The sequence below is a fragment of the Xiphophorus maculatus genome, chromosome 8 (genome assembly GCF_002775205.1).
Source record: "Xiphophorus maculatus strain JP 163 A chromosome 8, X_maculatus-5.0-male, whole genome shotgun sequence".
NCBI classification, from domain to species: Eukaryota; Metazoa; Chordata; class Actinopteri; order Cyprinodontiformes; family Poeciliidae; genus Xiphophorus; species Xiphophorus maculatus.
In genome coordinates, this window is record NC_036450.1 from 23993669 (window position 1) to 24021409 (window position 27741).

The 27741-nt window shown below is 40.2% G+C and overlaps 4 protein-coding genes across 7 annotated transcripts; 2 read left to right on the plus strand and 2 right to left on the minus strand.

Annotated features, from left to right (window-relative positions):
* Positions 1 to 834: 834 nt before the first annotated feature.
* tmem150c (transmembrane protein 150C) lies at positions 835 to 9393 on the plus strand. The gene is made up of 8 exons (XM_023338636.1): positions 835 to 1776; positions 2067 to 2150; positions 3962 to 4015; positions 4106 to 4141; positions 4227 to 4294; positions 4656 to 4783; positions 4856 to 5039; positions 6521 to 9393. The coding sequence occupies exons 2-8, from the start codon at positions 2068 to 2070 to the stop codon at positions 6712 to 6714; spliced, it is 747 nt and encodes a 248-aa protein (XP_023194404.1). The 5' UTR covers positions 835 to 1776; position 2067; the 3' UTR covers positions 6715 to 9393.
* Positions 8057 to 12776, minus strand: enoph1 (enolase-phosphatase 1). The gene is made up of 6 exons (XM_005802459.2): positions 12413 to 12776; positions 11815 to 11916; positions 11479 to 11681; positions 11229 to 11361; positions 11009 to 11132; positions 8057 to 10196 (listed from the first exon to the last, which is right to left on the minus strand). The coding sequence occupies exons 1-6, from the start codon at positions 12494 to 12496 to the stop codon at positions 10057 to 10059; spliced, it is 786 nt and encodes a 261-aa protein (XP_005802516.1). The 5' UTR covers positions 12497 to 12776; the 3' UTR covers positions 8057 to 10056.
* Positions 12777 to 13204: 428 nt separating this feature from the next.
* Positions 13205 to 18479, plus strand: hnrnpd (heterogeneous nuclear ribonucleoprotein D). 4 transcript variants are annotated; one of them, XR_002753175.1, is made up of 8 exons: positions 13205 to 13708; positions 14208 to 14376; positions 15374 to 15535; positions 15621 to 15752; positions 15854 to 15953; positions 16682 to 16837; positions 16919 to 17540; positions 18415 to 18479. XR_002753175.1 is itself a non-coding variant. In XM_023338635.1 (8 exons), the coding sequence occupies exons 1-7, from the start codon at positions 13539 to 13541 to the stop codon at positions 16984 to 16986; spliced, it is 957 nt and encodes a 318-aa protein (XP_023194403.1). In that variant the 5' UTR covers positions 13205 to 13538; the 3' UTR covers positions 16987 to 17013; positions 17439 to 18479. The 4 variants fall into 4 exon arrangements, 3 of the variants coding, with proteins under 3 accessions (XP_023194403.1, XP_005802518.1, XP_023194402.1); XM_023338635.1 differs by having other exon boundaries at positions 16919 to 17013; positions 17439 to 18479; XM_005802461.3 differs by having other exon boundaries at positions 16919 to 17013.
* A 61-nt stretch (positions 18480 to 18540) lies between these two features.
* Positions 18541 to 27031, minus strand: LOC102223467 (vesicle-associated membrane protein 8-like). The gene is made up of 3 exons (XM_014470023.2): positions 26877 to 27031; positions 25908 to 26078; positions 18541 to 19280 (listed from the first exon to the last, which is right to left on the minus strand). The coding sequence occupies exons 1-3, from the start codon at positions 27009 to 27011 to the stop codon at positions 19143 to 19145; spliced, it is 444 nt and encodes a 147-aa protein (XP_014325509.1). The 5' UTR covers positions 27012 to 27031; the 3' UTR covers positions 18541 to 19142.
* Between the last annotated feature and the right edge of the window lie 710 nt (positions 27032 to 27741).

The window sequence follows — 27741 nt, forward strand, 5'->3', positions numbered from 1 at the left end:
AAATATGAATAAACATGTCTTTTAGGACTGATTCTTATCTTTTGCGAGAAGCCCGTCTCGATAAAGAGCAAAGCAAACTTCTTAGTTTAATTTTTTTTTTAAGTGTTTTTAATGTTTAGTCACATTTTAGTTTAATATAATTGCTTGTGTGATTTTTCTTTTAAATTATTTATTTTAATTCAATTTATTTTACATCACAGTATAAAATCCATGGTAACGGTACAATAAAAAAAAATCTTAAATCCATGTCTGGGCAGGATTGTGAGTAATTTTGTGCTTGTATGTAACAACAGCAATGGAAAAGTCATATTTCGGTCTCAAAGTTTTTGAAGTGCAGCTTGGAGTTCCAGTAATCAGCGATATATTTGGAGCCATAGTCCACTTTGTTCTCTCTGGCTTATTCAAATTTATTAAGAAGCATGTGTAAAATTACTAGTGAGTCTAATAAACTCCATAAATCATACACAATTATACTTTTTATGTAAAATGTATATGTTCACATTTAATATACAGTCGTTGGTTTCTAATGGGAAAATCATGTATGGCTTTAATATCAAGAATTCTTTATTTTTTTTAAGTAAATTTATTTTAAATGATTAAAAAAAAATAATAATTTTATTACTCTCTATAACAACGTGAGGCAAACATAATTCGGTGTTTTCCGTCCTTCACCTGCATTTCAAGAAGCTCCTGCTACAGAAAACAAATGAACCAATCAGAATCGATTCTGTGCCGTCACTGTGCAGACTTTCTTCTTCTTCTTCATCGTATTTAGAGAGGGGGAGAGGGGATGCCCTGGGGCACCCTGGTTCTTTTTCCGTCCATGTACCGGTTTGAATGCAGCTAAAGCATCGGGAAATATCAGCTTTCAGCAGGAGGGAGTTCATTTTCTATTAAATGAAAATGGAAAAGAGAGAGTTAATTTTCTATTAGACGGAACCCAAGTGCACTGAAGCGAACCCACCGGAGCCAGGGACAGGTGAGGCCTCACAGTGAAACACCCGCCTTCACCGTCCTGCCAGAAGACTGAGGAATGCGACGTTTCGTGTCGGGACGTGCTTGTGACGTCGTTACGTCTGACTCCCTCCATTTATTGTTTGGCGGCAGAATAGATTTCTCTCGGCATTTTTCGACAATTTAAGCGTTAAAATATGGTCACAGTAAAACTGTCACTCCAAGTATGACGAGAACTATCATTAGAGCAGCAAGGAAAACGCGCTTCCTTTCACCAAGTTTAATGGCTCAGGTTCAAACGTAATTAGCTTAACGTTATCCTGCCTTTATCTGCCCTAAAATGTATCTTGATAATTAGTTTCATTGCAAAAAAAAAAGAAGAAGAAGAAAAGAGGGACATGTGATATTTCTAATAAGAGATGCGTTCAGTTCAGCTCAATTTAAAAATACTTAAAGGGAAATTAAAGGAACGGAAGTATTTAATTCAACTCATTTCAAAACTACGTTATTTAAAGCGAAATTAAAGGGAAGTGTCTCTGGTAGCAGTCAGTCTTGCAACAAATCTGATGACGCCTCTGACTGAGAAAGAGAAGATGGGTGGAGCTGACCGGGCCATGGGAAAGTGACCCAGTAAGCAGGTGAGACATCCTTAAAGTCTCCTGCAGAGAAGAGGAACGTGGGCTTTCCTGCTGAGCAGTCAACTCGTTTACATCTGTACGGAATAAAAAAGGCTTTAAGTCAAGGTGAAGAGGATCCAGAGAGCTGCTGTGTGTCTGAGGAAATCACCCCAAAGATCTCCAAAGACTTGGAACCCTTCCAGAGGTAAAGGCTCATCAGACCTTGACGTAATTCTTCTACCTCTAACTAACCTTGTGTCATTAAAAGAACAAAATGTATATAAATATATTCATTTTGTGCTATATATACATATATGAATGTGTATTTGTGCATGAAAATAAAACTGACAACTAGAAATGGAAAAACTGCAGACGACATAAACACTTGTTTGCTTTCCGTAAGCTTTATAGCTAACAAAGAGCTCATTATCATTATGTGAAGTAATGCTGTGTGTGCGTTGTTGTGTGTGTGTTGTTGTGTGTGTGTGACATCAGAATGGTGAACATGTGGTGGTGCAGACCGCTGGTCCTCTTGCCTCCCGTCCTCTCCATGTTTACTGCTGCTGGACTTTGGGTCGTGTAAGTTCAACCTCTTTTTGACCTTTATTCAGATAAAGAGTTGATGCCTAAACATCAAATGGAGATTGGACAAAAAAACAACAACAAACAACAACTCAAGAATCAACACGACTCATCGATAGTTTATTAATGTGCTTTTGAGTTGGGCAATCAAATGGCAAGAAGGTTTTCCTAAAATCTTAAAACGGTAAGCAGGATATTTAAAAAAAATAAATAAATAAAATCTGTACCTTTAATGAATTCATAGAACAGAAATATGCAAAGGTGAACTACCATTAAAAAATGGACTCTTCATTTCCTCAATATCAATTTAATAGTTAAGAAATGAGGAAATTGTAATGTCTTATTATGGTGAAGATCATTAAATAAACTGAGCTAAAACTCCTTTATCAGACTATTAAATAAGTTCTCACCTTTTCTTATGTTTAAAATTATTTAAATATAAACAGTATCTAGTTAAGTCCAACAGTGTTCATATCCCTAGATTCAGTTTTAAAGAAATATTTTACTTTTACTGACTTGCTTTGTGTGATTGAGGTAAAAATTAACGTCTCGATGATATTCTGATAGAGAATCTGTGGACAGATTAGGGTGATGGCAATGAGTGTTTCCATCCTCATAGAGCTCATCGCCAAACATAAACCATCATAAATACCAACATTCACATGAAAAATCTGTTTACCAATTAGAAGGAGGTATTGATTAGCGTAATTCCAAGAAAAGAACATATTCTACTGATGACTGAATGGTGCAAATCATCTCCAACATGCCATTCTTCATTGTGAATTTAAATGGCGCGTTCACACTGTAGAGAGACTCGGTTAACCATCGCTTCAAAAACCCGGCTCTTAGATATTTCGGAAAAGACACAAAAATGAGGCACAAACCAGAATATAAAATCACTCACAAGACATTCGTTAAATCAATGCACTTGGCCAAATGGAGACACAACTCGCCCACAAACACGGACAGCAATGAGTCCCTCAAGGAGGAGGTCGTGTCTGAGTGTGAGAGTGAGGACTTCATACTTTTATCTCTCATCCCGGCACCCCGAGACACAAACTGTCAAATCCTCTCCTGCATAAAACACTCCATGCTTGACTACCAACCATCGGAGGAGTCGCGTTTTCTTCTTCGTACTGGATGTCGCACCTTTCTACCAGATACTTCTGCTCGGTAGAACACTCCGTACGGCTACGTCCTGTTCTAGCATAATCTGCGCTCCTTATCCAACTGTTGCTTGCAAACAAGGTTATTCGTCTTACTACTCGGCTGAATCATTTCAAACTGTAATGGGAACACACAGTTTAGCAGTAGGAAGCATTACATTTGATATTCCAAAGGTGTGATTGCAATATTCGAAATATGCAAAACTCACACAAAAATGAATATCCTTGATTATTACATTTTTATTTCTCCACAACACCAAACGCGTTTGGAGCGTCAGGCGCGGCGTCAGCCTCACATTCAAAGTCTATGTGGAGGCACGTCGAGGGCCGTCGTGGCGCATTTCGAGCGTCTAGCGCGGCGCGATTTGAACCGTTTGGAGCGTTTTGACGCCTTGAACGCGTCAGACGCTCCACGTAGACGTTGAATGTAAACCTGACGCTCAAAACGTGAACGCAGCATTAGTTAAAAAGCAGATTGGTTATTTTTATTGACTTTCTTTTTATTTTTTTTTCCCACTTTCACAAACTTTGGTAAAAGCCGAGTGGTAAAATGTGACGTCTTTTGAATGGTCCATGCTCCACCACTGCAGCGCCTCCTGTTCCTAACACGCCGCTGTGCTTCTGTTCTGCCACCTCCAACAGGTACTTCATAGCTCTCTACGATGGGAAAGTGCTGCCTCTGACCTCAGCATACAGGTACGACTTACCCTCTCTGAGGGACAACCAATATTTACCCAGTGCAGCCCTGGAATAAGATCTTCTTTTGTTTTTTTTTTTTATTTCTAGAAAGGGAAATCTATCTGCATATCCTCCCTACATAAGGTACACACTGCACTAGTCCTACGTTCTTCTAACAGTGACGCCGGAGCTGCTTGCTGTTATTTTATCGTACTTTGTGTTTCCTCAGCTTCACAGGGAATTTCCCCCCAGCCAGCTGCTACTTCAGTGAGATCTTGAACCTGGCAGCGTTCGCAGGTAAAGAAACGCCGTTCAGATACAAAGTCCAGGCTGACGGCAACATGGCGTCACCAGGCGACTTCTGAAGCCAATTGGTTGCACGCAGAGAAAAAAAAGAGGCCGAATGCTTTTGCACACCGCACTTTTCAGTTTTTTATTTGTATAAAAAAAAAGAAAAAGTTTAGCATCATGTATCATTTTTGCTCTTTCACATTAAATCCCAATTAAATATATTAATGTTTGTGGTTGTTGTTAGGCAAAATATGAAAAAGTTTAAGCGGTATGAATCCCAATTGTTCTATTTCGAATAAATTTTCTGATCATGATTGGTACGCTGACCCCTGTGGCTCTTCCTGCTTTCACCAATCCTCTGTTTCAGCGTTTGTCGTGGGCATCCTCAGGTACTTTCAGCTGAAGACCAAATTAGACAAGCGGTGGCTGAACATTGTCAGTGTGGTGTGTTTCTCCATCGCCTGTTTTGGGATGACGATTGTGGGAAACTTCCAGGTAACCGCCGATCGTTAAGAAATCGACTCCAAATCCGGACTGTGACAGACTGACTCGCGTCTGTTTTTGTAGCTCCTTGAGATGTGGGTGACTCACAACTTGGGCACGTTCCTGGCGTTCGGACTGGGCAACTTGTACTGCTGGCTTCAGAGTTACATCACCTGGAAAGTTAACCTGAACAACCAGGGGAAGGTGGTTGCTATCGGCCGTTTGGTGCTGTCTGCGGCCATCTCTCTCTGCATTATACTGAAGTCTGGTATCCTTTCACACTGACAACTGGTAGAACCGGGTAAAGAAAAGCTTGTCACCCAGTCTCAGGTCTTCTCCAACCTCTAGCAGGTTTTCTTCTAGGTTTGTCTTGTGTTCAGTTACATCCATCTTCCCGTCACCTCTAGCCAGCTTCTCTGTCTCTGCTGAGGAAAAGCATGGTTCTGCTACCACCATCTTTCACTGTAGGAATGGTGTGTTTAGTGTTTAGAGTTTCTTTTCCTTTACACAGGGTTTTAGAAGCAAATTCCCAAAGCTTCATTATAGATCTAGTTTGTCCAGAGTACCTTCTTCCATATTTGCCTTCTTGCCTATAGACACATTGCAGTGTGACATCACAAAGATCCCGTCCCCCAGCTCACTGCTGGAGGGCAAAATCCTGCTAGCCGACAATTGGTTTTAGCTATCAAGATGTCAACATAATGCGCTAAATCCTAAATGTGCGTGTGACACATAAAAAAAGGGACGCAGTGCTTTGCTACTAATTGTCAACATTACAACAACTAGAGAACAAGGTCAAGAAAAAGTTGTACCTTTAAAAAAATAGCAAAGGAAAGGGAAGTAGGTAAGTTATGCTAGCTTGACTTTGACAATTTTACCAAGTAGGTGTGCTGCAGAATTTTGTGTTTCGGTTCAGTTACAAAATAAAGAAAGGCGACCTACACACCAACTCTGGTGTAGAGCAGGTGTTTAAATTAGCTAATCAAACGCCGCTGTGCTAATCTACCGCTGTGGCAGATTAGCTACCGCTGTGGTAGCTAATGGCAACAAGTCTGCGTGTAGTGCAGCCAACACAGAGAGCAAAAAGAACACAAGTGGTTTTGAGTCATTCTTCAACATTTTTTTGAATTATTTTTCTTTTGCTGTGGCGGACTGAATTAAATCATAATACCTACATCTCCAGGTTTTATTCTATTAATAGAGTTGTTCTACCCCGACAGTGCAGCTATGGGTGGCAAGTAAAAGAAGTCTTTTTGCCCTCCAGCGTTGTGCACACGCCTGAAATTGCCAGATGTAAACCATAACATGCAACGTGTCGACTGTATAGTGAGAAAAAAATTATTACATTTCTTAGCTCCAATTTGTTGATCTGAGACAGAGAACGGTTTACTTGGAGGACATTAATTAGCCTGTTGGTTATTAGCAGAAATGTTCTAGGATTCTTTTTTGTTTACCAATGGTGGGAATCACTAACTAAAAAGTTAGTTAGGCTAACTCTGAAGCACTTACAGTAAACTAAACAGTTTTCACAACAGCCAAGTAAATTTAGAAACATTCATGTAGGGGAACATAAGTGGGGTAAACGTTTTCCAAATTATTAAAAGGGCTAAATCGCTGAACGAAAAATTAGCTCTGCTATTAGCGCATTAGCAGCCCACCACTGTTTGCTTTTTGTCTTAATGTTATATTTGTGAGATTTAATGTTCAGTTATTGCCTTCCCGTCTTCATCCTTGACTCTCCCGATGCAGTCCTGGCTGCTATCCCCCACATGCACACGGTTCGCTGCCAGTGGGCCGTGGTGATGCTCTTCCTCATGTACATCAGCACTTTTGCCATCGACTTTCGTCACTGCCGCTTTGAGGTGGTGTGCAGAGACGTGGTGGAGCGTCAGAGTCAGCGTGAAGACGCTGATGGCTGCAGAGAGCAGCTGCCAGAGCTATAGGAGTGCCACAAGGTCTTGTGTTTGAACACCTGAACATATCTCACTATTCTAGTTGGTTACAATGTCAATGTTATGCTTTGTAGTAATGTTTCACATATATATTGTTTTATCTTCGTTTTATATTTTGAGATGTCTTAATAAGATACTTGATACAGCTTCATGTCTACATCTGAGGAAGTTTGGTTATTTCTTCTAACTGGTGCTGATCGCCGCTAAGCTGGATGTGACACTATGATCCTGACGGCAGACAGGCAGGCTTGTATAAATCAGATTGAATCGATGCAACAGCTGAGTCGCAGTGTGAAAAAAATTAAATACGTCAGGAACTTTAAATTTATCGCAAATTCTGGGCAGAATGGAGGACATTTGGTGGTTTTGTATCATTGAAATTGGAGACATGGAGTTGAAGAACAATGTGTTGAAGAACAATGTGTGAGCTCTAAAAAAATTTTTTGGATTATAATGTGTGAAACTGCTGACGAGTAGACAGAGGAAAAGTAGAACTCATGAGGTGATGAGGTTCTGGACTGAATCCTTTGAAAATGTTGACCTCCTTGTTATAGGAAGTCAACATATGGCTGGTTTAGTCTTGTTAAAAATATCATACCACCAAACTAGAGGAGATGCCAAACAAATAGATTTAAAATTTTTAAAGCTATAAAGTGTTCAGTTAATAAGTTGAGATTTGTATGACAGAAAAATGTGTACTTTTATTTTTGATTACAAGAATGTATGTTATTACTATAATGTTGTACTTCATTTCTATTCTCTTTAGTTCTGTATGCGTCATATATGTGAAAGGTTCATTCATTTCAGCAGATTAGATCAAAAAGTCCTGCTCAGACTCAGGGAAATATTTCAGATTTTCATATAAATCATTCTGGCTAACAGCTACGAAAAGCTAAAAATCAGTTTTACTAATTCTGAGTATTAAATACATAAGACAAATAAAAAATAAATAACTGACGCCTTCCACGTTGAGGAGAAAACCGCAAAATTATTAAAGCTGGATGTTCCATTGATTTATCCAAGCATATTAGACAGGGTAGGAAGTTGAGTGGAAAGAAAAAGTGTCCAAGTGAAATAAGATGGAATTTTTTTATTCGTTATTGTACATCCGTGGCTCTATTTAAACTTGGTTCATACAAAATCTTATGTATCCCCTACCTATCATAACAGTGACACTGAATAGCTGTTAGCTAAAAACTCATTTCTGCTTCAAAGGGAAGATGCCGACAGTTTCCTAATAGTAAAAGTTTAGTTTTGTCAAAAAAAAAAAAAAGAAATAAATGGTTTCATAGTTTCATTTTAAAACTGCTCAAACTAAAGAGACGCAGGCGTCTTGTGTGTGAGAAGGTGTTTATTTCTGGATTAGTACCGACTCCGTTTACACATTTGATCGTCGCTCCGGCATCGTTTTCCTCCTCCGTTACAGACGACACAGATGGCACACGTTAAGACAGACGCCGTCCGCCTGCGGTGGGGTTAAGACTCTCACACTCTGGCTTCCCGTCGGCGCCGCGGCAGAGTGCTTCTACACAGTGATTCTACTCTCTAAAACACGACCAGAGGTTCCGACTGTAGCGCGTCTCGTAGTCGCACGGGCAAACGACGTTTTACAAAAATGGGAACGGTTACATCACGCTCGTACACAAACAGCTGGAAAGTCAGACACACGGTTCACCTAAAAGTTCAAACGTCAAGAAAGTGACCTCACAGTTTCTGCGATTGTACAGCACCTATCCACAGTCTCGCAGTCCAGTTCGGGTTGCCATGACACCGACCTCCCGCTTCTGGTCGTTACATCACTCTGTACAAATGAAGGAGGCATTTCTGCCGTGATTTCATGGGTACAAACGCCAAGCAAAGAGCATTCAGCTTGTCCACAATTTGTCAAACTTCTATTTTATGGAATAGACCAACAAAAAAAAGGAGCAAATAACAGTAAAGTAGAAGGGAATAAAAACATTTTTAGCAAATAAAAATCTGAAGCTATTTCTATTCAGCTGCTTTACTCTGATGCCCTTAAATGAAATCGCAGTGGACAGAGCTTTTAGTTGTTTTCATCTACGTCTTGGCCTAGAATTACTCATTTTGCAGCACCTTTTAAGTAAATTTGTGATTTTTTTTTAAACTTTATTTTTGCCATAACATGGTCTTGTAAAAAAAATTGAAATGTTGCACATAACCTTCCCTTTCCTCAGATTTTCTCATCAAGTTGTAATCTTTTCTTTCTCAGAAAAAAACCCACGTCATTGTCCTGCTGCTGCCTCTGCTCTAACGTCTAATCTCTGACTGACTGGCAATAAAAATGTATTTTAAATATGTGGAAAGCAACAGCGAGCGCAACTTCTGTAGAGAAACGGAAAAGGATTGACTGACAAGCAATGGCTGCGAAACAGGTAGCAGCAAGCTTAATATGACAGAGCTGCATGGGTTAGCTTGTCTTTTAGCTTAAGGTGGAGAGTTGCAGTGGTTGGTCAGAAAAGGATGAAACTGAAAATGAAGCGAAATTGCAAGAACGACGACCGAGTTTGCATTCGTAGCATCTCCCTGGAGAGACTGAGAAACCCAGATGTTCTGTGAAGGCGTCACAGGTTCGTTAGAGAACAAACGGCGTTGTAGTTGTAGAGATATTTAAAGAACTGTTCAAAAAAAAAAACCCACATACACACAGCTTGAAGAGCAACAATGCAAACCATTCTGAAAACATCTCCGCTGTGAAGCACGGTGGTGGCTGCATAATGTTGTGGGGTTTCTATTGATGGAAAGAAAACCTGCTGGAAAGCCGTAAAACACGGAGGTGGAGTGACCCTGATGGGCAATGTTCTCGTGTTAGAATGGCCTAGTCAAAGCAGAGACCTACTGAAGCGATCGGTAGAGAATTTTGCTTCAAAACCATGCAGGGCACACGGCAAACTTTCAAAGTCACAAGAAAACACGGCGATGGCAGCATCATGTTCACCTGACTGAGCCCAAGAGCCGCAGCAAACATTTGGTCAACAGATTTTTTTTAAATCATGTACCTCATTTTCATCACAATTATGCACAACTTTTTGTTGGTCTATTACTATATATATATATATATATATATATATATATATATATATATATATATATATGTACACACTGAAGTTTGAAACTGTGGCAAATGCCAAAATATGGAAACGTTTGAGGAAGAGGAGTACTTATTCAAGGCTACATAATTAGCCATACAGTGAACAAAAAATGAAAAAAAAAGTCCCAGTTCCTGCCAACAGTCAAAATCAAGAACACCAGAGTAGATTTAAAAAAAAGGAAAGAAAGTCAGGGATGGTAGAGGAGAAGCGGATTGGGTCGGTGTTAAGCTCGCCCCGTCAGCTGAAGTTGACTAAAGGAGGTAATGAGGTTGTAGTGAGCGCTCTCCTCGTCCGTCAGCTCCATGTTTCCGGGCCGGACCACCAGCAGGACGTTCAGCCCGGCTTCCTCCGCCGCTTTGGCCTCTGCAACCACAAAACCACGGGTGAGTTCGGGTCGGACGGTTCGACACAAGCTTTCACCGCGAGGCCGGTTCGCTCTCCAGCCCGAGTACGACGACAGCTCACCGTACGTTTACGACGCAGTCAGGAGTTTTTCCAACGTGAACTTGGACGGATCACACTAGATCTAAATATAACAACACCTGAAGCCTCTTAACCTGACGCCCAGTCCGGTACGAGAGTAGCATAGTCACATAGTGAAGCCAAAGTATTAAAACTATTTGACAAAAATGATTACAATCCAAAGAGACATTTTTGTCTCATCACTCCAGCTAAATAAAGCAACTTGGAGTCACAAATATAACCTCACTTTTTGAAAAAACATTTTTTTTGGTAAATATCTACTACAGGAAATCTGCTGTAATTTTTATATACCAACTACTTTATTCATCTTTTTAGGTTTTAATGTAAATAAAACGTTTTTTTTTAAATGACGGCTACATTTTCTTCTATTAAATGTTGACATTTGCAAAAAGTTTCCGGAATAATAAGAAAAATTGGTGTAAATAAATTAATTGATACTTTTAATGTCATTCTGTTACTGCAATTAAATACAATCACTCCATGAAAAACTGGAAATTAGCTCAAATCTGAATTTGCAGTTATATCTATTTCTATTTTTTTTTTTTCAAACTTCAATTGTTTCTTAATCGTTTTCAGTCAACGTTTTTCAGAGCCGTTGTGACTCTGACGCAGCAGAACAGACAGGAAGCCAGCGTAACCGGCTCCTCCGGCCCAGCCGGTCCAACACGGCGTGGCGGCGAAGCGCGGCTCACCTCTGCTGACGTCGGTGAGGAAGGTGATTTCCTCCGGCTGACAGCCGAGCCGCTCGGCGATCCGCTCGTAGCTCTTCCAGTCCACTTTGGCTCCTATCGTGGTGTCGAAGTGGCCGTCGAAGAGCTGAAATCACACACAGGATCGGAACAGTTGGGACAACACGCCGGTCCGAACTCCGCGGAAGCAAAAAACCCCGTTAAGTCTAGATGAGCGGCTCACGTCTAAAACGTCTCCTTCCACCGAGTATCCGAACAGGAGCTTCTGGGCCTCCACGCTGCCAGAGGAGTAGATGTAAACCTTCAGGCCGCGTTCCCGCCACGTTTTGACGGACGGCACCACGTCGGGGTAGATCCTGTTCGCAAACGGAACACACACACACGGCGTCGTCAAGAAGTGTAGTCATTTAAAAAACAAAAAAAAGGTTTCTTTTTAAATCTTGGGAAGCGAGCGAACACATCGGCGTACTTACTCGCCTTTGATTCTCCCAGACGTGTAGGCTGCCCTCCACATGTGGCCCTGCAGCTGCTTGAGCGCCGTGGACTTCCTGTCCGCCGCCATCTGCCACATCACGTTCTCCACCACCTCCCTGATGGCCTTCTCCTCGTCCGTGTGGACCGTCTGGTCCACGGTGTGGACGGGACACGCCCGGTTCTGCCTCATGTCCTCTTCGATCTGAAAGGACAGGCCGGGCTTTTAGAGGGTCTGTCAGATCGACGCGCAGGAGAGCCGCCAGCACTTCCTCCTCTGTTCAGTCGCTGAGCGTTTTCCAGATCTCCAGTGATTCTCAGTGTAATACACAACGCACCTGCTTTTTGAGCAGGTGGACATCTTGTTTGCACTCATCTTCCTCCCAATGCGTGGACAGATGATCCTCAAGATGCTCTCTGATATAAGGAAACAGTATGTCCTGAAAAAATAATAAAATCACCAATACACAAAGTTAATTGTGTGTATTTCTTAAAAAAAAAAAATTAAGACCTATATTGGATCTAATATTATGGTGCATTCAGGCCACCTTGGTATACCACCTTAAGTAAAATGCAAAGACAATTGGCAATTCTCATGGCAACAGACGTGACTGTGTAAAATAACAAAAAAAGGAAAACAATTTCTATAAGGGGCTTGGTTGATGACGTCGACCTTCACGAGAGGAAAGCGCTATTTACGTCACTAATCCTAGAAAGTGAAGCTAGCATAAGGGATCTGTATGATTTCTGAGCAAACAATAAAAGCAGGAAGGCTAAACACGAAATATAAAGACATTTGCTGGTTTTTTTGTTTGTTTGGGGGGGGGGGGGGGGGGGGGGGGGTTAAGCAAAAAAAAAATGTTTTACTATGAGCTAGCCGGTATCAGAAAGCTGTTAGCGCAACAGCTACATTTTCTTTGAACAAGTAAAACTCGCCTTAACAAACGTGATCGGCGTAGTGGTTCCCTCGATGTCCAGTAAAAGTGCAGTGGTGCAGGCAGGAATCGAAACCGAGGCCATTTTTGACCCGAGCGTTTACCGCTGGCAGTGGGTTAGCTGACGTTAGCTAAGCTAGCGGCAGCAGTACTATGTTGCAGCCCGGCAGCGCCCCTCTCTTCCCGCTTCTCCGGGCCGGACAGGTGGGACACGGTAGAGTTTAGCAACAAAACACGGTAAACCAGGGGTTTACCTCTAACTGACTGAAGACGCCATTACACCGCAGTTAGCTACCGCACAAAGCTGTGACCAGCTCACATGTTCTGCTCTGTGACTTCAGCCTCCAGTCCAGCAGGTGGCGATATTATCCCCTTTGACGTCAAGGTAGACGCCATGTTGTGAGTGGTATTTTGTAATACTATCATAATATAAATTAAATACACAGGGTTATGTTTTCAAGTATTTATTCCTGTTAATAATTATGACTTCCCGCTTACAGCTGACGAAAAACGACATTTAGCTATGCAGTTTATTTGCTAAAATAATAAAACACTACTACCACCCTTTCAGCAATATTTTATTTAATAAAATTAAATAACTTGGTAGTAACCCCCCAATATATTTATGTGCGTTTGTATTATTTAAGGTTAAACCTAGCTCAAGTGCTTTGTTGTGTTTGTCAATTAACGGTGTTTTTAGTACTAAAATGAACATGCAATACTGTATACAAAATTCCGTTAAACACTTTGAAACGATAGATGGCGCTGTTAAACATTTCGCTTTGTTTACCGACGTGTTTCGAAAGCGCAGAAGGAGTCACTGCGATGAAAACAAAACGACGCTCAGAAATTAACCCTTAAATTTATTGTTTTTAAAAACTCTATCTCTTTCCTTCTGAAACGCAATCCGTTTATTTGACTTTAGCTTGTAATAGATTTTTTTCAAGCCGACTTTGAACGCCTGATACGGACCAGCTTTTTCCCTTTAAACACACTTGATAATAAATTGCCTATCTAGCCTCTAGCTGTCAGCTTTACCGTTAGCTTAGCTCCTTCTCGCATTGGATTGTTTTGTGTTCCTTCCTGGAGCCCCTTTCGTTGGAAGCAGGTGCTGATAAATTTGAGACATGTCGGAAGATTATGAATTCAGCGAAGACCCGAGCATGATGAGAATGGAGGAGGATGGGGAGAGCAACTGTGACGATCCCATGTCCGCCTCTGGGGACTGTGGCCTGATGATGGGAGGAGAGGCCGACGGATCGAAGATTGACGCTAGTAAAAATGAGGAGGATGAAGGGTATGTTTACGGCGACTCGACTCATATTTACTGTTTATAATATGTTAATATAGTTGAGCAGTATGTCATAGTTTGTCACCGACTCGGATTCCTAATGACCAACTTTTTCTGCTCGCACCTAAACATGTCTGGAGGGGAAAAGTGTCTGCGTTGGTAATAAAATCCAAAGACTAGAGTTTTATACAGCTTTACATACAGCAGTTTGTCTTCACGGTGCATCGATGGACTTGTTTTGCTCCTTAAGAATATGTTTGATAGGAAAATCAGTCAAAGTCATAAATTTGCCAGAAGCAAATGATTATTTTCTATGATCAAATTCATAAATGTACAATATTCAAACTAGGATTTTCTCTGACATTGTCACAGTCACATCGCTACAACCGTATTTATTGCATTACTATCCACTTTGCCTTTTGCAATTACATTATTACTAATGTGATGACAATTGCGGTACAGTAAACAGTGCAGCACTAAGGGAAGTGGACTGTTTTGTTAACAGGAAGATGTTTGTTGGAGGGCTCAGCTGGGACACGACCAAGAAGGACCTGAAGGATTACTTCACAAAGTTCGGGGAGGTGGTGGACTGCACGTTAAAACTGGACCCTATGACCGGGCGCTCGCGGGGCTTCGGCTTCGTGCTCTTTAAAAATCCGGAAAGCGTTGAAAAGGTATCCCTTTGCTGCCCGAGGCTGCGCTTTTCTAGAAATTCTGTTTTGCATCTTAAATTTGTTAAGCAAATATCCATCCATCCATTTTCTGGTCACCCTTTGTCCCTAATGGGGTCGGGAGGGTTGCTGGTGCCTATCTCCAGCTACGTTCCGGGCGAGAGGCAGGGTACACCCTGGACAGGTCGCCAGTCTGTCGCAGGGCAGTTAAGCAAATATAATTATTATAATTTTTTTTTTACACTTTATTTCTTTGAAACCTAGTTTGGACTTACTGTTGGTGGTGCTGGAAATATTTCGCAATGGAAACGCATTAAGACGTTTTTATACCATCTTTGCAGTGGAGGACACATTACTGGAGCTCATTTTTCATTTAGCGCTTTTGCTAACTTTGAAAACATTTAGCGCACTTCGCTTCCCCCCCCCATGAAATATTTCCCGATAAGCTCTAAAGTGCTAATTTACTTTGCTGTTTTATAAAACTTCAGGGGAATAAAGTTCGACATCTGTGTTGAAATTTTCCTTATTGGTTGTTATGGTGGTGGTAGTACTTCAAGGGCAGATAGAATTTCAGTCGAAGTTAGCATTTTGGCATTAGCCTATGCTACACATCATGTTGGTGTTACACTTTATCATTATCTTCTGCTAAATATCATGTTGGTTAGCATTTCATCGTTATCTTCCGCTTAATACCATGTTAGTGTAGGTCTTTAGCATTAGCTTCGGCTAAGTGTAGTGTTGGTAGCGCTATAGTGTTAGTGGAACTAATATTAATGATAAGTGTTTTAATCTTAGCTCAACTGACTTTTTAGCTAGCAGTGCCTATTACTGCATCTCCGCAGAGTTGCATTTATTTTCTTTGTATTTATTTATTTTTTTGAAACTACATCCACAGGTCTGCTATAATATCAGGCTAATGTATTTGGTGTTTCTTATGCTAAACATGCCTAGAAAGGCTCTATTTCTTTTCTGCTGTTCTATTTCCTTTCTTTCCATGAAGGTTGCCTCACAGAAGGAACACAAACTCAACGGGAAAGTGATTGATCCCAAAAAAGCAAAGGCCATGAAGAGCAAGGAGCCTGTGAAGAAGATCTTTGTAGGTGGGCTGTCCCCAGACACGCCCGAAGAGAAAGTCAGAGAGTATTTCGGTGCCTTTGGAGAGGTTTGTGGTCTCCTAACTTACAAATGTTCTTATGTTATTTTTCTTAAACCCACGGGATGCCATGTCCGTGCTGTAAAATAATCAGGTGGAGTCCATCGAGCTTCCCATGGAGACCAAAACGAACAAGCGGCGGGGCTTCTGCTTCATCACCTTCCAGGAGGAGGAACCAGTGAAGATGATCATGGAGAAAAAGTACCACAATATCGGGCTCAGCAAGGTTCCATCTGTCTTTTTTTTTTTTTGTCTTGTAGCTTCATAAATACCCGCGTAGCAGCGTCTTTAAAAGGTACAATAAACAAGTGTGATTGGCTCCCTCAGTGTGAGGTGAAGGTGGCCGTGTCCAAGGAGCAGTACCAGCAGCAGCAGTACTGGGGAGGCAGAGGAGGATACTCGTCCAGGTCTCGAGGGAGAGGTGGGGGTGAGTTTCTAACGGCAGACCTCCAGCTCCACCTGGTGGTCAGTTCAGGGAATGAAGCAGAAAAGCAGCGCATGACCCAAAACAGATTTATGAGAACTAATCTCATAGTTAATAATGTTTGAAAGGAAATTTTGGTTACAGAGGTTTCATAGTCCATTTTATTTTATGGGTTTGGTTCTGTGTGGTTTTTATTTGCATTTTTATTTATTTATTGTCTTTAAGTGTTTTGTCTTATTTTTGATATTTAAGATGTTCCATTGCTAAATGTTCTTACCAAAATTAAAGCTTATTAGTCTTTGAGAGGGCGAACTTGCATCAGTTTTGCCATTGACGGCATTTTACTTGAAAATGTTCTCAAAGCAACAATATTATTGATTATCACGATAATTTCTGGGAAAATGTGTTGTCCGGCAGAATCTGCTGTTGTGAGAAAGGAATAATTGCTCAAATTAATCAGCTACTGCACTTAAAGAACATCATATTATTCCTATTTATACTATTCTGAATGTCATGCTTTGTAATATTATCTTTGTGTTTTACACTTAAATTGTCAAATTATGTGGTTGAAACATAGAATTTCAGTAGAACCACGGCAAAAATACAGTTTTTTTATTATCTGTTTTAGTTGTTGCTAAAATAAAGTTCATATTTGAAGTTTGGCAGGCAAAAAAAAAAGCATATTGATGATCTTTTATTAATACATTGTAGTCTGTGTTATTTGTCTGCAGGTCCCAACCAAAGCTGGAACCAGGGTTATGGTAACTACTGGAATCAGGGATATGGGAATTATGGAAATTATGGTTACGGCAATCAAGGATATGGTGGCTATGGAGGCTATGATTACTCTGGTTACAACAATTATTATGGATATACTGACTACAACAGTGAGTATTTGTGGATATATAGATACATGTATTGCCGTTGCCAAGGTAACACGGTGTGACGGCAGGTTGTGGCTGTTGCAGATCAGTCTGGTGGATATGGGAAGTCACCACGGCGTGGTGGCCACACCAACAGTTACAAACCGTATTAAAGGGACAAACCCTCCACCTCCAAGGAGGTACGTACCACCAACCACATACTAAGCACCGTTAAAAAACATCAATTAGCTTTTTTTTTTTTTTTTTTTAACTTTGGTGTTTTTATAATATTTGTGTAATTCTGTTGTTCTTTCTCGTTTTTTTCTTAAGTGCTTTACAGTAGTGGTAACGTAAAAAGGTTCTTGTGACAATAATTTTAAGAGCAGCCGAGTCTTCCGCTGCCTCTTTTTTTTTTTTTTTTTTTTTGCAATCTTCTCTTTGTTGTTGTTGTTTTTCTTCGTTTTAAACCGTAAAGTTAACAGGTAAACTACTGCTACTACAGTAAATGGATGCCAAAGTTAAGGATGTGCAAAAGGAAAACAGAAAAAGGAAAAAAAAAAAAAAAGAAAAAAAAGAAAGAGTGTGTTGTGTCCTAACTCTGACATACCTTGTTTGTACCTGCCAGCGGAGCTTCCTTGCAGGCCATGAGCTGACTCCCAGATACTCTCAGGGCCCGCTCAATGCGGACCGGGTATGAGAAGCATACGCTCTCGAATGCTGCCGTTTGGTATGGTCTTACAACATCCTGTATCCGCATTTCTAATCTAAAAAAAAAAAACAATTAAGGGACACGTCCAGCTTTGTCATCTTTCTTTCCATTCGTTTCCTTCATTTATTTTATAAATATATATCTATCTATACTTTTTCTGCGACTGTCTTTTGTAATGTAAGAATTTAAAAATCTACACATGTAATTGTGGTTTTTTCACAGGCCCTTACTCCCCCACAAGTAACGATTGATAACGTATGAATAAATAACGATTTGCTTTCCTAAAGGATACATTCGTCATTCTCTGGATTTTCCAGTTCCTAATGTTAACATATGTATTTTTTTTTAAAAAAATGCTTGTTTCTTTATTTAGCTAAAGTAGTCCATGAGCTTAAGCCTGGTTTGGACTCTACTGTGTTGGGGGATAAAGTGCTTTTAATTTGTGTAAATGTATTGTTCTTGTTTTTGTTTTACTGACAGCGATGGAAAAGACTCCTCTTTTTGTTAATTTTCCCTGTAACACATTTTCTTCTTATATCCATTGATTAAAAAAAACACACACACACACACACACGCCCACACACACACACACACACACTCAATCAAAATGTCACCACAATTCCAGAAATTTGCATGTAATGCTCACCATAATGTTGTATCTTTTGACCGATATGAACGTATTTTTAATTTTATTTTTCCCATTTAGTATTTTGACTTCTCCGTCAGGATCCCTAGTTTAATCTATACACATTTTAAAGCTGTAAAACTGTAAAGAAAAAATAATTGCTTTTATCACGTAGGCCGTTTAAAAACAGGGGATTCCTGTCTTTCTTTAGTAGCTGAAGACATGTCGCTCATCCACGGCTGACTTGTTCCTGTTTGTTTCCCGCAGGCTCCGGAGGCGAACGCATCGGCCACAGAGACGATCCGGCTAAAGACATGGCTAGTTTATGAAAAGCAAAACGAAGACTGCTTTGAACCCACCGTACATTTCTCCTGTATTTACCCAAGTATTTCAGTGTCTTTTTTTGTTTTTTTTTTTGGTTTTTTGTTTGTTTCTTTTTGGAATCGTTTAGATCGCTTCGGGGTTTTCTCACGTCCTCGTTCTTCCCCTGGTTTGTGTTTGAAGTTCTCGCTGCTTCACGTCGTCCCGACCGACGCTTGTAGAGGCGGCAGCAAAGAGACGAGATCACAGTTTTACCTACTTTATGGTGTTCATCAGTCATATAATACAAATATTCTTACAGAGTTTGACATCCATAAACGTACATTATATACACGTGATGTATCGGACATTAAAATGATCAAAATAATAAAAAAACCAACAACAACCAAACAAAAGCTCTCGTCTGTGTTTCGTTGAAGAACATGGATCAAATTGGTTTTTGCGTTCATCTGGAGTGTCACGGTTTCATGCCAGCAAACTTAATTATTATTATATTTAATCTCTTTTTTTCACATCATCATAGAGACCTTAATGGATTGTCATGCGCTGTTTAAATTAGAATTTACATACACATCTCTGAGATATAAAACAACACGTTCTATGTGTGCAAATTAGTTGTCTGGTGGCGATTGCCTCCGCTTCGGGGTGGGGGATGTGTGGGGTGGGGTCAAAGGTTAAATGACCTTGCAGGCAGCAAGGATTATGAGTATCAGGATGATCAGCACAATCGCACCGATTAGGATCATCATTTTAATGTTCTTCCACCAGTACTTCCGGGCGACCCGCGTCGACGTTCTCTGGAAGGAGTCGGCCTGAAAAAGCAAAAGAGCGAATTATAACGAAGCTGTTGTGAAGGAAGGACATTTGTCAGGGTTTTGAGAAAGCATATACTTGGACTTTTTCCCCTTGTTTCCTAATGTTACAACCACAATCTTCAGGATGTTTTCTGTGTTTTTTGTGATAGACCAACACGTCTTTCTACAGATATTTTGGGGATGTCCTCTTATCTTTTTTGAGGTTGAAACAGCCTCTTTGCAATCACCCTAATCTTTAGGTTCCTGCAAAGGTTTTAAGTCGGACAACTTCAAAATGTTTAGCACTTCCAGTCAGATGAAAGGTGTTAGCAGGGTGTCTGCACATTCTTAAAAAGTCTTACTTTTTTTCCCTCCTGAAATTAGAGTCTTAAAATGTCTTATATTCATGAATAAAGGTTGACATTAAATACGTTAATCACAGGTCTATTCTGGCACCATTGGAATCCATTTGACAGTGAAATAGACGGAAAGTGGGTTATAAGAGAAGACGTCGCAAAAGTCATGCAGGTCTTGAATTTTGTCGTGGCAGGACAAATTATTTAACCTCTTATATTTACTTTTTTAGCTACTTTTTGCTAGCTGCTAATATATCCTCGCTAGCTAGCTCCGACAAGCTGTAACCTGCCGATGCCGCGTGTTGGTCTTAAAGACGTCTTCATCCGGTAACTATACTCCACCTGTTTTTGAGGCTTCTTATTGTGAAATACGTAAGTACCATCATAATGCTTCTGTTTCAAAATAACTGCATGGTAGTTTACTGCATGTGTACATGAATGAAGCAAGCTAATGGGTTTATAGTACGGGACAAGTCAGCTTCCGTCTGCATAGTTTGAAGAGTTTTTCACTCTAGCTCCTCAAATGGTTGTAGCAGTGGTGTCCAAAGTGTGGGCCAAGGGCCATTTGTGGACCATGGAATGATTTTGTGTGGCCCCAGACAACAAGAATGATACAAATGAGCTCTGGTGCCGATATATTAAAATCTTCTGAATTTTAGGTATGACATAAGTAGTTTTTCTTGTACTTTGCAGACTTTTTGCTTTCGATTTAGTTGAACAGGAAGCAGGTCCACAAACATTTAGCAACTTTTACTTGGTGCACCAATTCACCAAATTCGACTAGCTACATTTTAAAGAAAGACAGCAAACCATCAGCCTGAAAAATGTAGGAAACTTCACATTTACAGATCCATATAATTTAGAGATCAAATTTCTTTATGAATCTTTGTTCATTTTGCTAAAATGTATTGTTTGTTTCATTTATTTAAGGTTAAAAAAAAAATAAAAATTTTGTGGCCCTTTTAACATGAGATTTTTGGTCCACCTGGCAAAACGTTTGGACACCTCTGTTTTACTAAGATTAAGTTCTGTTGGAAAACTGGTTCATTTGGGTTGGAATCAGAAAAATGCTTCTTCTGTTCGGTTAATTTGATGTGATTTTCCAGAGCAACTCTAAATTTCTAAAAATGATCATTTGGGCAAGAATTTATTTTCAGTGAATAAACGAAATGCAGCCTTCTGATAGGCTTCCACTGGGTGCCGTAACCTTAGCTACTAATCAAAGCAGCCAAAGGAAACAATAGCATTTACAAGAAGACACAATGGTTTCTGCTGCATTGGAGGAAGTCCGAATGTTTAGTTTGGAAGTGGAACTGAATGAAATTTGAATTCCTCCTGTGAGAGTTTGGTGCTGTCTCACCAGCCTCGGCCTCCATTTTAAACATGGCCGCTCGTCACATTGGGCCAATAATAAACTGCTTTGTTTACATTCGGACTGTTTTCATGAAAGTAACACAAACGGTACTGTACGGTCACTGTTGGTGATGATGTATCGGCAGTGTTTGAATACATTAAAATACAGGAAAGTATGATGGCGTATTAGGGAGTACATTTCCAGCAAATAATCTCAGGAATTCTGTAGAAAGAGCAAAGTCATTGCTGAGATTAATCTCAAAATTTCTACGTTTTTTGGTGGAGACTTACTCCTTTTTTTCCCTTCTATCTGCATTGGTCCTAATATGGCGTTGTAGAAAAGTACGGTATACCATTACTGTTTAAAAAATACTGTTATATGGGACTCCCAGCATGACACTGTGCTGTAGTTTGACCTCTTTTTCCTTACCTATGGAAGTGATTTAATCTAAATTAATCCCAAACTGAAATGATTACCATGACGATTTATGATGTTGGAATCTACTCTCTTTTGGTTGAACAACTTAAAATGTATCTTTGCTTTACAGTTTAAAGTCCTCCCATCAGGCCAATGTATATTTCTGCAACCAACATGTGAAACGTCTGTTTTCCGACGGTCAAAACAGATTACAACATGATTGTAATCATACTGATTTAACCATACTGTGTCTAGGACACCTGTAAAATAGAGGGCATAATAAAGTAAAAGTGTGTGAAAAGAATTTCCACCTTACTCCTACAACTCTCGATGCTTTGCATATATTTTGAGGCTTGCGTCCGGATCACCATTCTGACGTGTGTAAGCTATTTCTCTCTCTCGTAGAGCAAATGCAGATTAAATCTGATGTTTGAAGAAGTAAAAGCGTCTGCACCTTAAAATTTGATGGCATAGTCAACGCTGTACCTTCACTCTTAAAAGATTTGGTATCTGACCGCTGATTACGTTGGTAGTGCATTTAACTCTGTTGCTGTGAGCAGAGAAGTGAGGTAAAGTTTCACTTAAAGCAAATCTGCTAGCAGTACAGAACTGGGCATTGACTACACTGAATTGTCTGCATGCGTTGATGAGTTCCCTTTAATTAAAGGAAGTACATATGTAACTTGTTATTTCTGAACACAGTATCATAGCTGATCTCTTAATCATTTTTCGAGCTAAGCATTTCTTCTCTGCTAATCGGTTGTAGCTGAACTCAAGGTTTGCTTGTCTTTTTCCTTCTCTGGGCTTTTGCTGCTAAAATGAATGAAGTAAACGTAAAGGCTTTTTCGGTATGTGGGAATGACGCGACCTTTAAATCTGATTCTTTGTCGAAAACCCGACCAGGCCTGCATCTGATCACAGAGCGAATCTCATTTCCGCTTTGGGTGCATGTTCAACACACACTTCTTACGCGTGAAGATGTGAATAGCGCCGCAAGGAACGTGACGTTTGTAACTGTTTTTTTTTAATATCAAAACAGACCAAACGAAGGAGACACTCAGCAACGCGCTCTGTCCCCGTTGGATTGAGATTCAGATTAGCTTTACTTTGGTAAATTTACAACAATTCAAAACAGGAAAACAAAATCCAGTGTTATTTTACAAGCCAATAATTCACCATAATAATTTATCCTTGGAATCATTATGTTCTATGGAAACACCTAAGTGTCAAAAACCTAGCTTTGGATTTGAGGTCAGAAGCAGACATCGAAACGACTCCACTGCATGATGCTGCCATCACCATGCTTGTATATTTTCTTTCTTTTTGTCCCCTTCAGTGTTCTTGGTAAGGAAGGCCTCTTTTTGTGTTGGATAAATAAAACATTTCTATTCTGTGTTTAATACAATAATTGTCCCTTTTGGAATGAGAACATTTTGGTAAAAATAAAAAATACATACATAATTCAAACCCTCAGATGAACATGACATTAATTTGACGGCGTTCCAATCTACAAAAAATCAAAAGTTTTCATTTTTGCGTCAAGGAATGTTAAAACACATCAATTATGCTGCTGTTTTTGAAGGGGAAATTAAGTCGGAAATTAAACAACTTGAATGCAGCTGTCCTTGTATGTCTGCGATTATTGGGTGACGATGTAGGAACAGATTTAAAACTTCTCCAGCACACCCAGGCTAATTTGTATAGAAATGTAACTTGATCTGCGGACGCTAAGCCGTGTGTGGATGCAAGCTTTTCGAGAGAAAATGCTCTAGTAAAAACATTCAGTTAAAAAGTACAATATATAATATATGCATTTGTAGGCCTGTCACGATAGCAAATTTTGCTGAGCGATTAATTGTCTCAAAAAATTATTGCGATAAACGATAATATTGTTTGAAGACTTTTTTACACTGATGTAATGGAAATGACGTAATAATGCATGCGATTTCCTGCCAAAGATAGATGCACTTTATTTTCAAAAGAATATTTAACACTGGAACTGATAAACAAAATAAACAAAACAACCAAAAACAAAATGGATTCTCAGTCTCCATTAACAAAAAATGTACTTGATAAAAACTAAACATAAAGCCAAAGTGGAAATAAATACTGCATTCAACCAAAAGATTATGAAGTCTGTATATCATGTTGCCCTTCAGTAATAATTAGATTTAAATAGAGAAAATGGGCACATCGATTACCTGATGCAATAGTTCACACTACATGATTTTTTGCTTCTATTTTTCCCCATACAACAATCTTAGACCTTTGGTCTTCCTAAGATTGTGTGGTGTGTTACTGTAGATCATCGTTGCCGCTCCGATCTAAATCAGGGGTTTTTCTCCGACTGGGATCTTAACGCAGCCTGTTGAATGTGACAGGCAGCCAATCAGAAAGCGAGGATTCTCCTCTGTGCTTTCTGATGGGAAATTACGTCGGGGAATCCCAAACAGCTGACACGGCGCAACCCGAAGTCCAGCCGACGTGGAAACAACATTAATGTTTATTCAACATGCAAAGAATATAGAAATGACAAGAGGAGGAGTTGGAGCGAAATTGCTACCGCAGTTGATAAACCCGGTAACTTTTCAGCTGTTCTTCGTTAACGTGACGTAAATAGGTTCTAATGATTTTCATTCAGTCAGGACTTTACGCTGACACTAGCCACATGCATTGCAGGTAGATTGTAGTAATGCATTGATTAATGTCTGGTTTTAAAATTAGTTCACTGAACTTGTAGCCATTATTTTGTGCCCATTGCTGGACACCACACGGCAGGAAGGAACCCGATCGAACAGTTATACCTAGGATTTCTGTTTGCTAATGTGTGGTCTGTCAGGTTTTAAAAATGGGCCGACAATCGGCTGACAGCTCTAAGATCGTGTCGTGTCCGCTGGGCTTTACACTAAGGAAATGAGGAAGGGAGGAGTCAGTGTAGAGCACCAGAGTTGAGCCTTTTTTCATTCGGTGTCATCAACAGAAAGAGAAAAAGGTCGGAAGAGGCGATAATGCCGATAATTGAAATGACGTCGATAGTTTTAATTTATTGTACGATTAATCGATTTATCGTTTATCGCGACAGGCCTATGCATTTGTAAATTTAGTACAGCGTATGCGGACTGATACTTGACCATTACATTCATTTTTTCCTACAGGATAATCTGCATAATGCAGTTTTTTTTTACTGCATCATTTATCCTCTGCTATCCTCAATCACATAATCTAGTTTATTTTTAAGGTATGTTCTACATATTATTTACCATGATAATATCAAAGTGAAAACTGATTTCTATAAAATCATGACAAATAAAAATATGCACCATAAAATAAGTGATAGACTGTTTAAAATGACCGACCCAATTCAACAGAGGTCCAGTCAAATGGTGCTGGTTGTCTCACAATGAGTGGACTAGAGATCACAGTGATTGTCTCACAGGTCATAGTTTAAAGATACTTTTGTCTAGTAGGTCAATTCGCTGGTTAATCAGTATCCATGGCGACTAATTTTGTCTTTAAGACTGAGTTGTACTGTACTGCTGTACTGTTGCGTTGGTTCTTCACCAGTCAAAACTTTATGGGAGACTGGCAGTGACAAACTTTCCATAACAAATGTGCAAAACTCTTTGTCTATATTCCGCTAATGTAAAAAAAACAAACAACAACAGCACGATTTTGCAATTGTGGTGTTTCCATTAAATGAGAAATGCAATCAAAATCACATGTGAATAAGCTTGTTCACGCGATAAGTCATTAATAGTCATGGCAGCGACAGTTGCAAACAGCTACATGAAAGATATTCATAATATAGTCGCGGCGGTAACAATCACCATCTATCAGACATCAGAGGAGACGATGGCGTCTTATTCAAGTGTTGGAGCGACAAGCTCTGCTTGGGCGCGGCTACATATGCGGCGTTTTGGGGAAAGTGTAGTCGGTTATTTTCTAGAAGAGCGGTGGATTCAACACGTTGGAATGACACAACTTTTTATGAGTTGTACGACGCCGCACATCGTACGAAAGAACCAAAGACAATCCATCCTCCTCCTACTACTTCCTGTTGTTTTCTTTGTTGTTTTCTCCAGTGGTAACATCCGGTTGCTGATCATGCGACTCATATGATGCGAAAAATGTGTTCTCATTCCAGTTTGACATCGATTTCTTTCTATGAGGCAGATGTGGTTTTGTCATTTTAAGTTGCGTGACTTAATGGAAACGCAGCTGGTGTTAGCATAGAGCAGGGGTGTCAAACTCCAGTCCTCCAGGGCCGCTGTCCTGCAACTTTTAGATGTGCCTCTGCTGCACCACACCTGAATAGCATAATTAGGTCATTAGCAAGGCTCTGGAGAACTGATCTACACAAGGAGGAGGAAATTAAGACATTTCATTCCAGTGTTTTGTACCTGTGGCACATCTAAAAACTGCAGGACATGCAGCGGCCCTTGAGGACTGGAGTTTGAGACCTGTGGCACAGAGTGCGTGGTTCAAGCTTCCACTTCATTTTTTTTGCCTCGTACTCACAGATGCTTGGAGGTCGTCCGTCTTCCCGATGAGGTCGTCTATCTTGTCGCCCCTCTCCAGCACCTTGTTGATGTTGTCCTTCAGTATAACTTTAACTTCATTGACCTGACTCTGCACCTGGTCGAACGTGCCGGAGGAGGCCGCGTCGGCCGGCTGAGGGTTCGCTTCAGCCTGTACGGGACACAAACGGTGGCGACCGTTTTCAGTTTTGGTCGGGGATCAAACATTCAACGGAAACTGAAAGCCTCGCAGGCAGAAGCACACAGAGGAGCTCCTGCCGTGGGCTTCTCTTCCTGGTACTGTTCTATACAGGAAGCGCTTTGACGCCTGACCTATTTTCAGCTGGACCTGTTTGACATAAACTAGCTCTAAATCACAAAACAAAGGTAAACTGAGTCGAGCTGAAAACCGGGGACCCACTTAAAATATGAAGAATATCCATTAGAATAAACCCGAAAGTAAACTTTTGTGTTTAAAAAAGAAAAAGTTTTACACTCACCATAGTATCTTTCAATCCCAACGGATCAAACTCAGCTTCATATGAATGAAATCAAACAAAAGCCGTCCAGCTAGAGTCCAACCTGTGTGGTAAACAAAAGCAGGGGATCTTCAGGGTCCTTCTTCTGCTCTCACATGACTCACACGGCCTGGGCTGAACAAATTCTTGCTAAAGGTTGAGCCTCCGCTCAGTTATCCATTAACCAGCAGTTGCCTCAATCAAACTCTCAATGGTTTCAGAGCCGTTTGGCATCACCAGCAAAGAATTAGAGCAACTTCTGCCCTCGTTGAGGCTGCGCTTTCATTTCCTGCTTCACAGTAACAGAGCCGCTGCATATTCATTAACAAGACAACAACAGTTCTGTAGTCATTAAATGAGGGGGGGGGAAAAGAACTAGTTTGTTCAACACATCTCTTAGTTGCATTTCTAGGTGGTTTTTTTTCTTCTTGTTTTTTTTTTTTTTTACATACCATCAGCTGTCTGGAGAGGATCCAGGCCGGCGCTCTGCTGATATGTCCGGGCAAAGGGCTGTGTGTTTTCGACACAGGCAGATTTGCAAGGCAATAAAGGGGGTGAGGTGAAGTCACGCTCTTGCTCCACTTCATTTCCTCATCCTGCGCAGCGGCGGCGGCGCCTCGCCGTTTCAGTCGCCATCTGCTTCATGCAGACCACAGTGAAGCAGCAGTTTCTACCTTTTTAGGTTTTACTAGATTACACACTCAGTTATGTATTTTGTGAGTTGTTTGTATCTTTGACCTCACTATGGATCATTTTTTTCTCTTGGTTTTTATGTGTTAATTTGAAACACACTATTTGGTAATCATGTATTTTAATCCACTTCCTTTGCTATTAAGATTTTTTTTTTTTTTTTAACAACTTGTGGGGATAAATTGCCACATTCTCACATCTTGCGTGTAATTTAATGAAACTGTATGTCGTCGTGTTTGTAATGCGCTGTTTCCCAGTTTGTTTTGGTTCTGACTCCCATTTGATTCCCACTGAATCATAAAAGATGTTGAACTATGAAGCATGAAACCAAAAATAATAAATGGAGTCATGTTACCACGTTTCCTTACAGCATATTTCCAACACCTGTTAAATTCATAACTTATTTGTAGCAGCTTTGTGCCTCCACACGGTGTTAGAAGATTATTATGCAAGTCATATTTTCTCAGATTTTCCTAAATGCTCAATGCAAATGATGGTCAGTGTAATTTTCAAGTCATGAACTATTACAGTATAAATCAAATTTTACTGAACAAAGCTCCCCATGAGAACAGGATTTTTTTCAAAAATAAAAAACTCAAAATGAAATGTTCCAAATTATTATGCTCA

Bases quoted from the DNA above. Each gene is read 5' to 3' on its own strand.
- LOC102223467 (XM_014470023.2), bottom strand. From the start codon at position 27,011: ATGAAGTGGAGCAAGAGCGTGACTTCACCTCACCCCCTTTATTGCCTT. The intron at 26,079-26,876 runs GTATGTAAAAAA...TGTCCCGTACAG, and splicing joins TCCTCTCCAGACAGCTGATG to GCTGAAGCGAACCCTCAGCC. The intron at 19,281-25,907 runs GTGAGTACGAGG...TTGCTTTTTCAG, and splicing joins CGGACGACCTCCAAGCATCT to GCCGACTCCTTCCAGAGAAC.
- tmem150c (XM_023338636.1), top strand. From the start codon at position 2,068: ATGGTGAACATGTGGTGGTGCAGACCGCTGGTCCTCTTGCCTCCCGTC. The intron at 2,151-3,961 runs GTAAGTTCAACC...CACCTCCAACAG, and splicing joins GCTGCTGGACTTTGGGTCGT to GTACTTCATAGCTCTCTACG. The intron at 4,784-4,855 runs GTAACCGCCGAT...CTGTTTTTGTAG, and splicing joins CGATTGTGGGAAACTTCCAG to CTCCTTGAGATGTGGGTGAC.
- enoph1 (XM_005802459.2), bottom strand. From the start codon at position 12,496: ATGGCCTCGGTTTCGATTCCTGCCTGCACCACTGCACTTTTACTGGAC. The intron at 11,917-12,412 runs GCGAGTTTTACT...TTATTTTTTCAG, and splicing joins CGCCGATCACGTTTGTTAAG to GACATACTGTTTCCTTATAT. The intron at 10,197-11,008 runs GTGAGCCGCGCT...TTGTGGTTGCAG, and splicing joins CCTCACCGACGTCAGCAGAG to AGGCCAAAGCGGCGGAGGAA.
- hnrnpd (XM_023338634.1), top strand. From the start codon at position 13,539: ATGTCGGAAGATTATGAATTCAGCGAAGACCCGAGCATGATGAGAATG. The intron at 15,753-15,853 runs GTTCCATCTGTC...TGGCTCCCTCAG, and splicing joins ACAATATCGGGCTCAGCAAG to TGTGAGGTGAAGGTGGCCGT. The intron at 16,838-16,918 runs GTGAGTATTTGT...TGGCTGTTGCAG, and splicing joins TGGATATACTGACTACAACA to ATCAGTCTGGTGGATATGGG.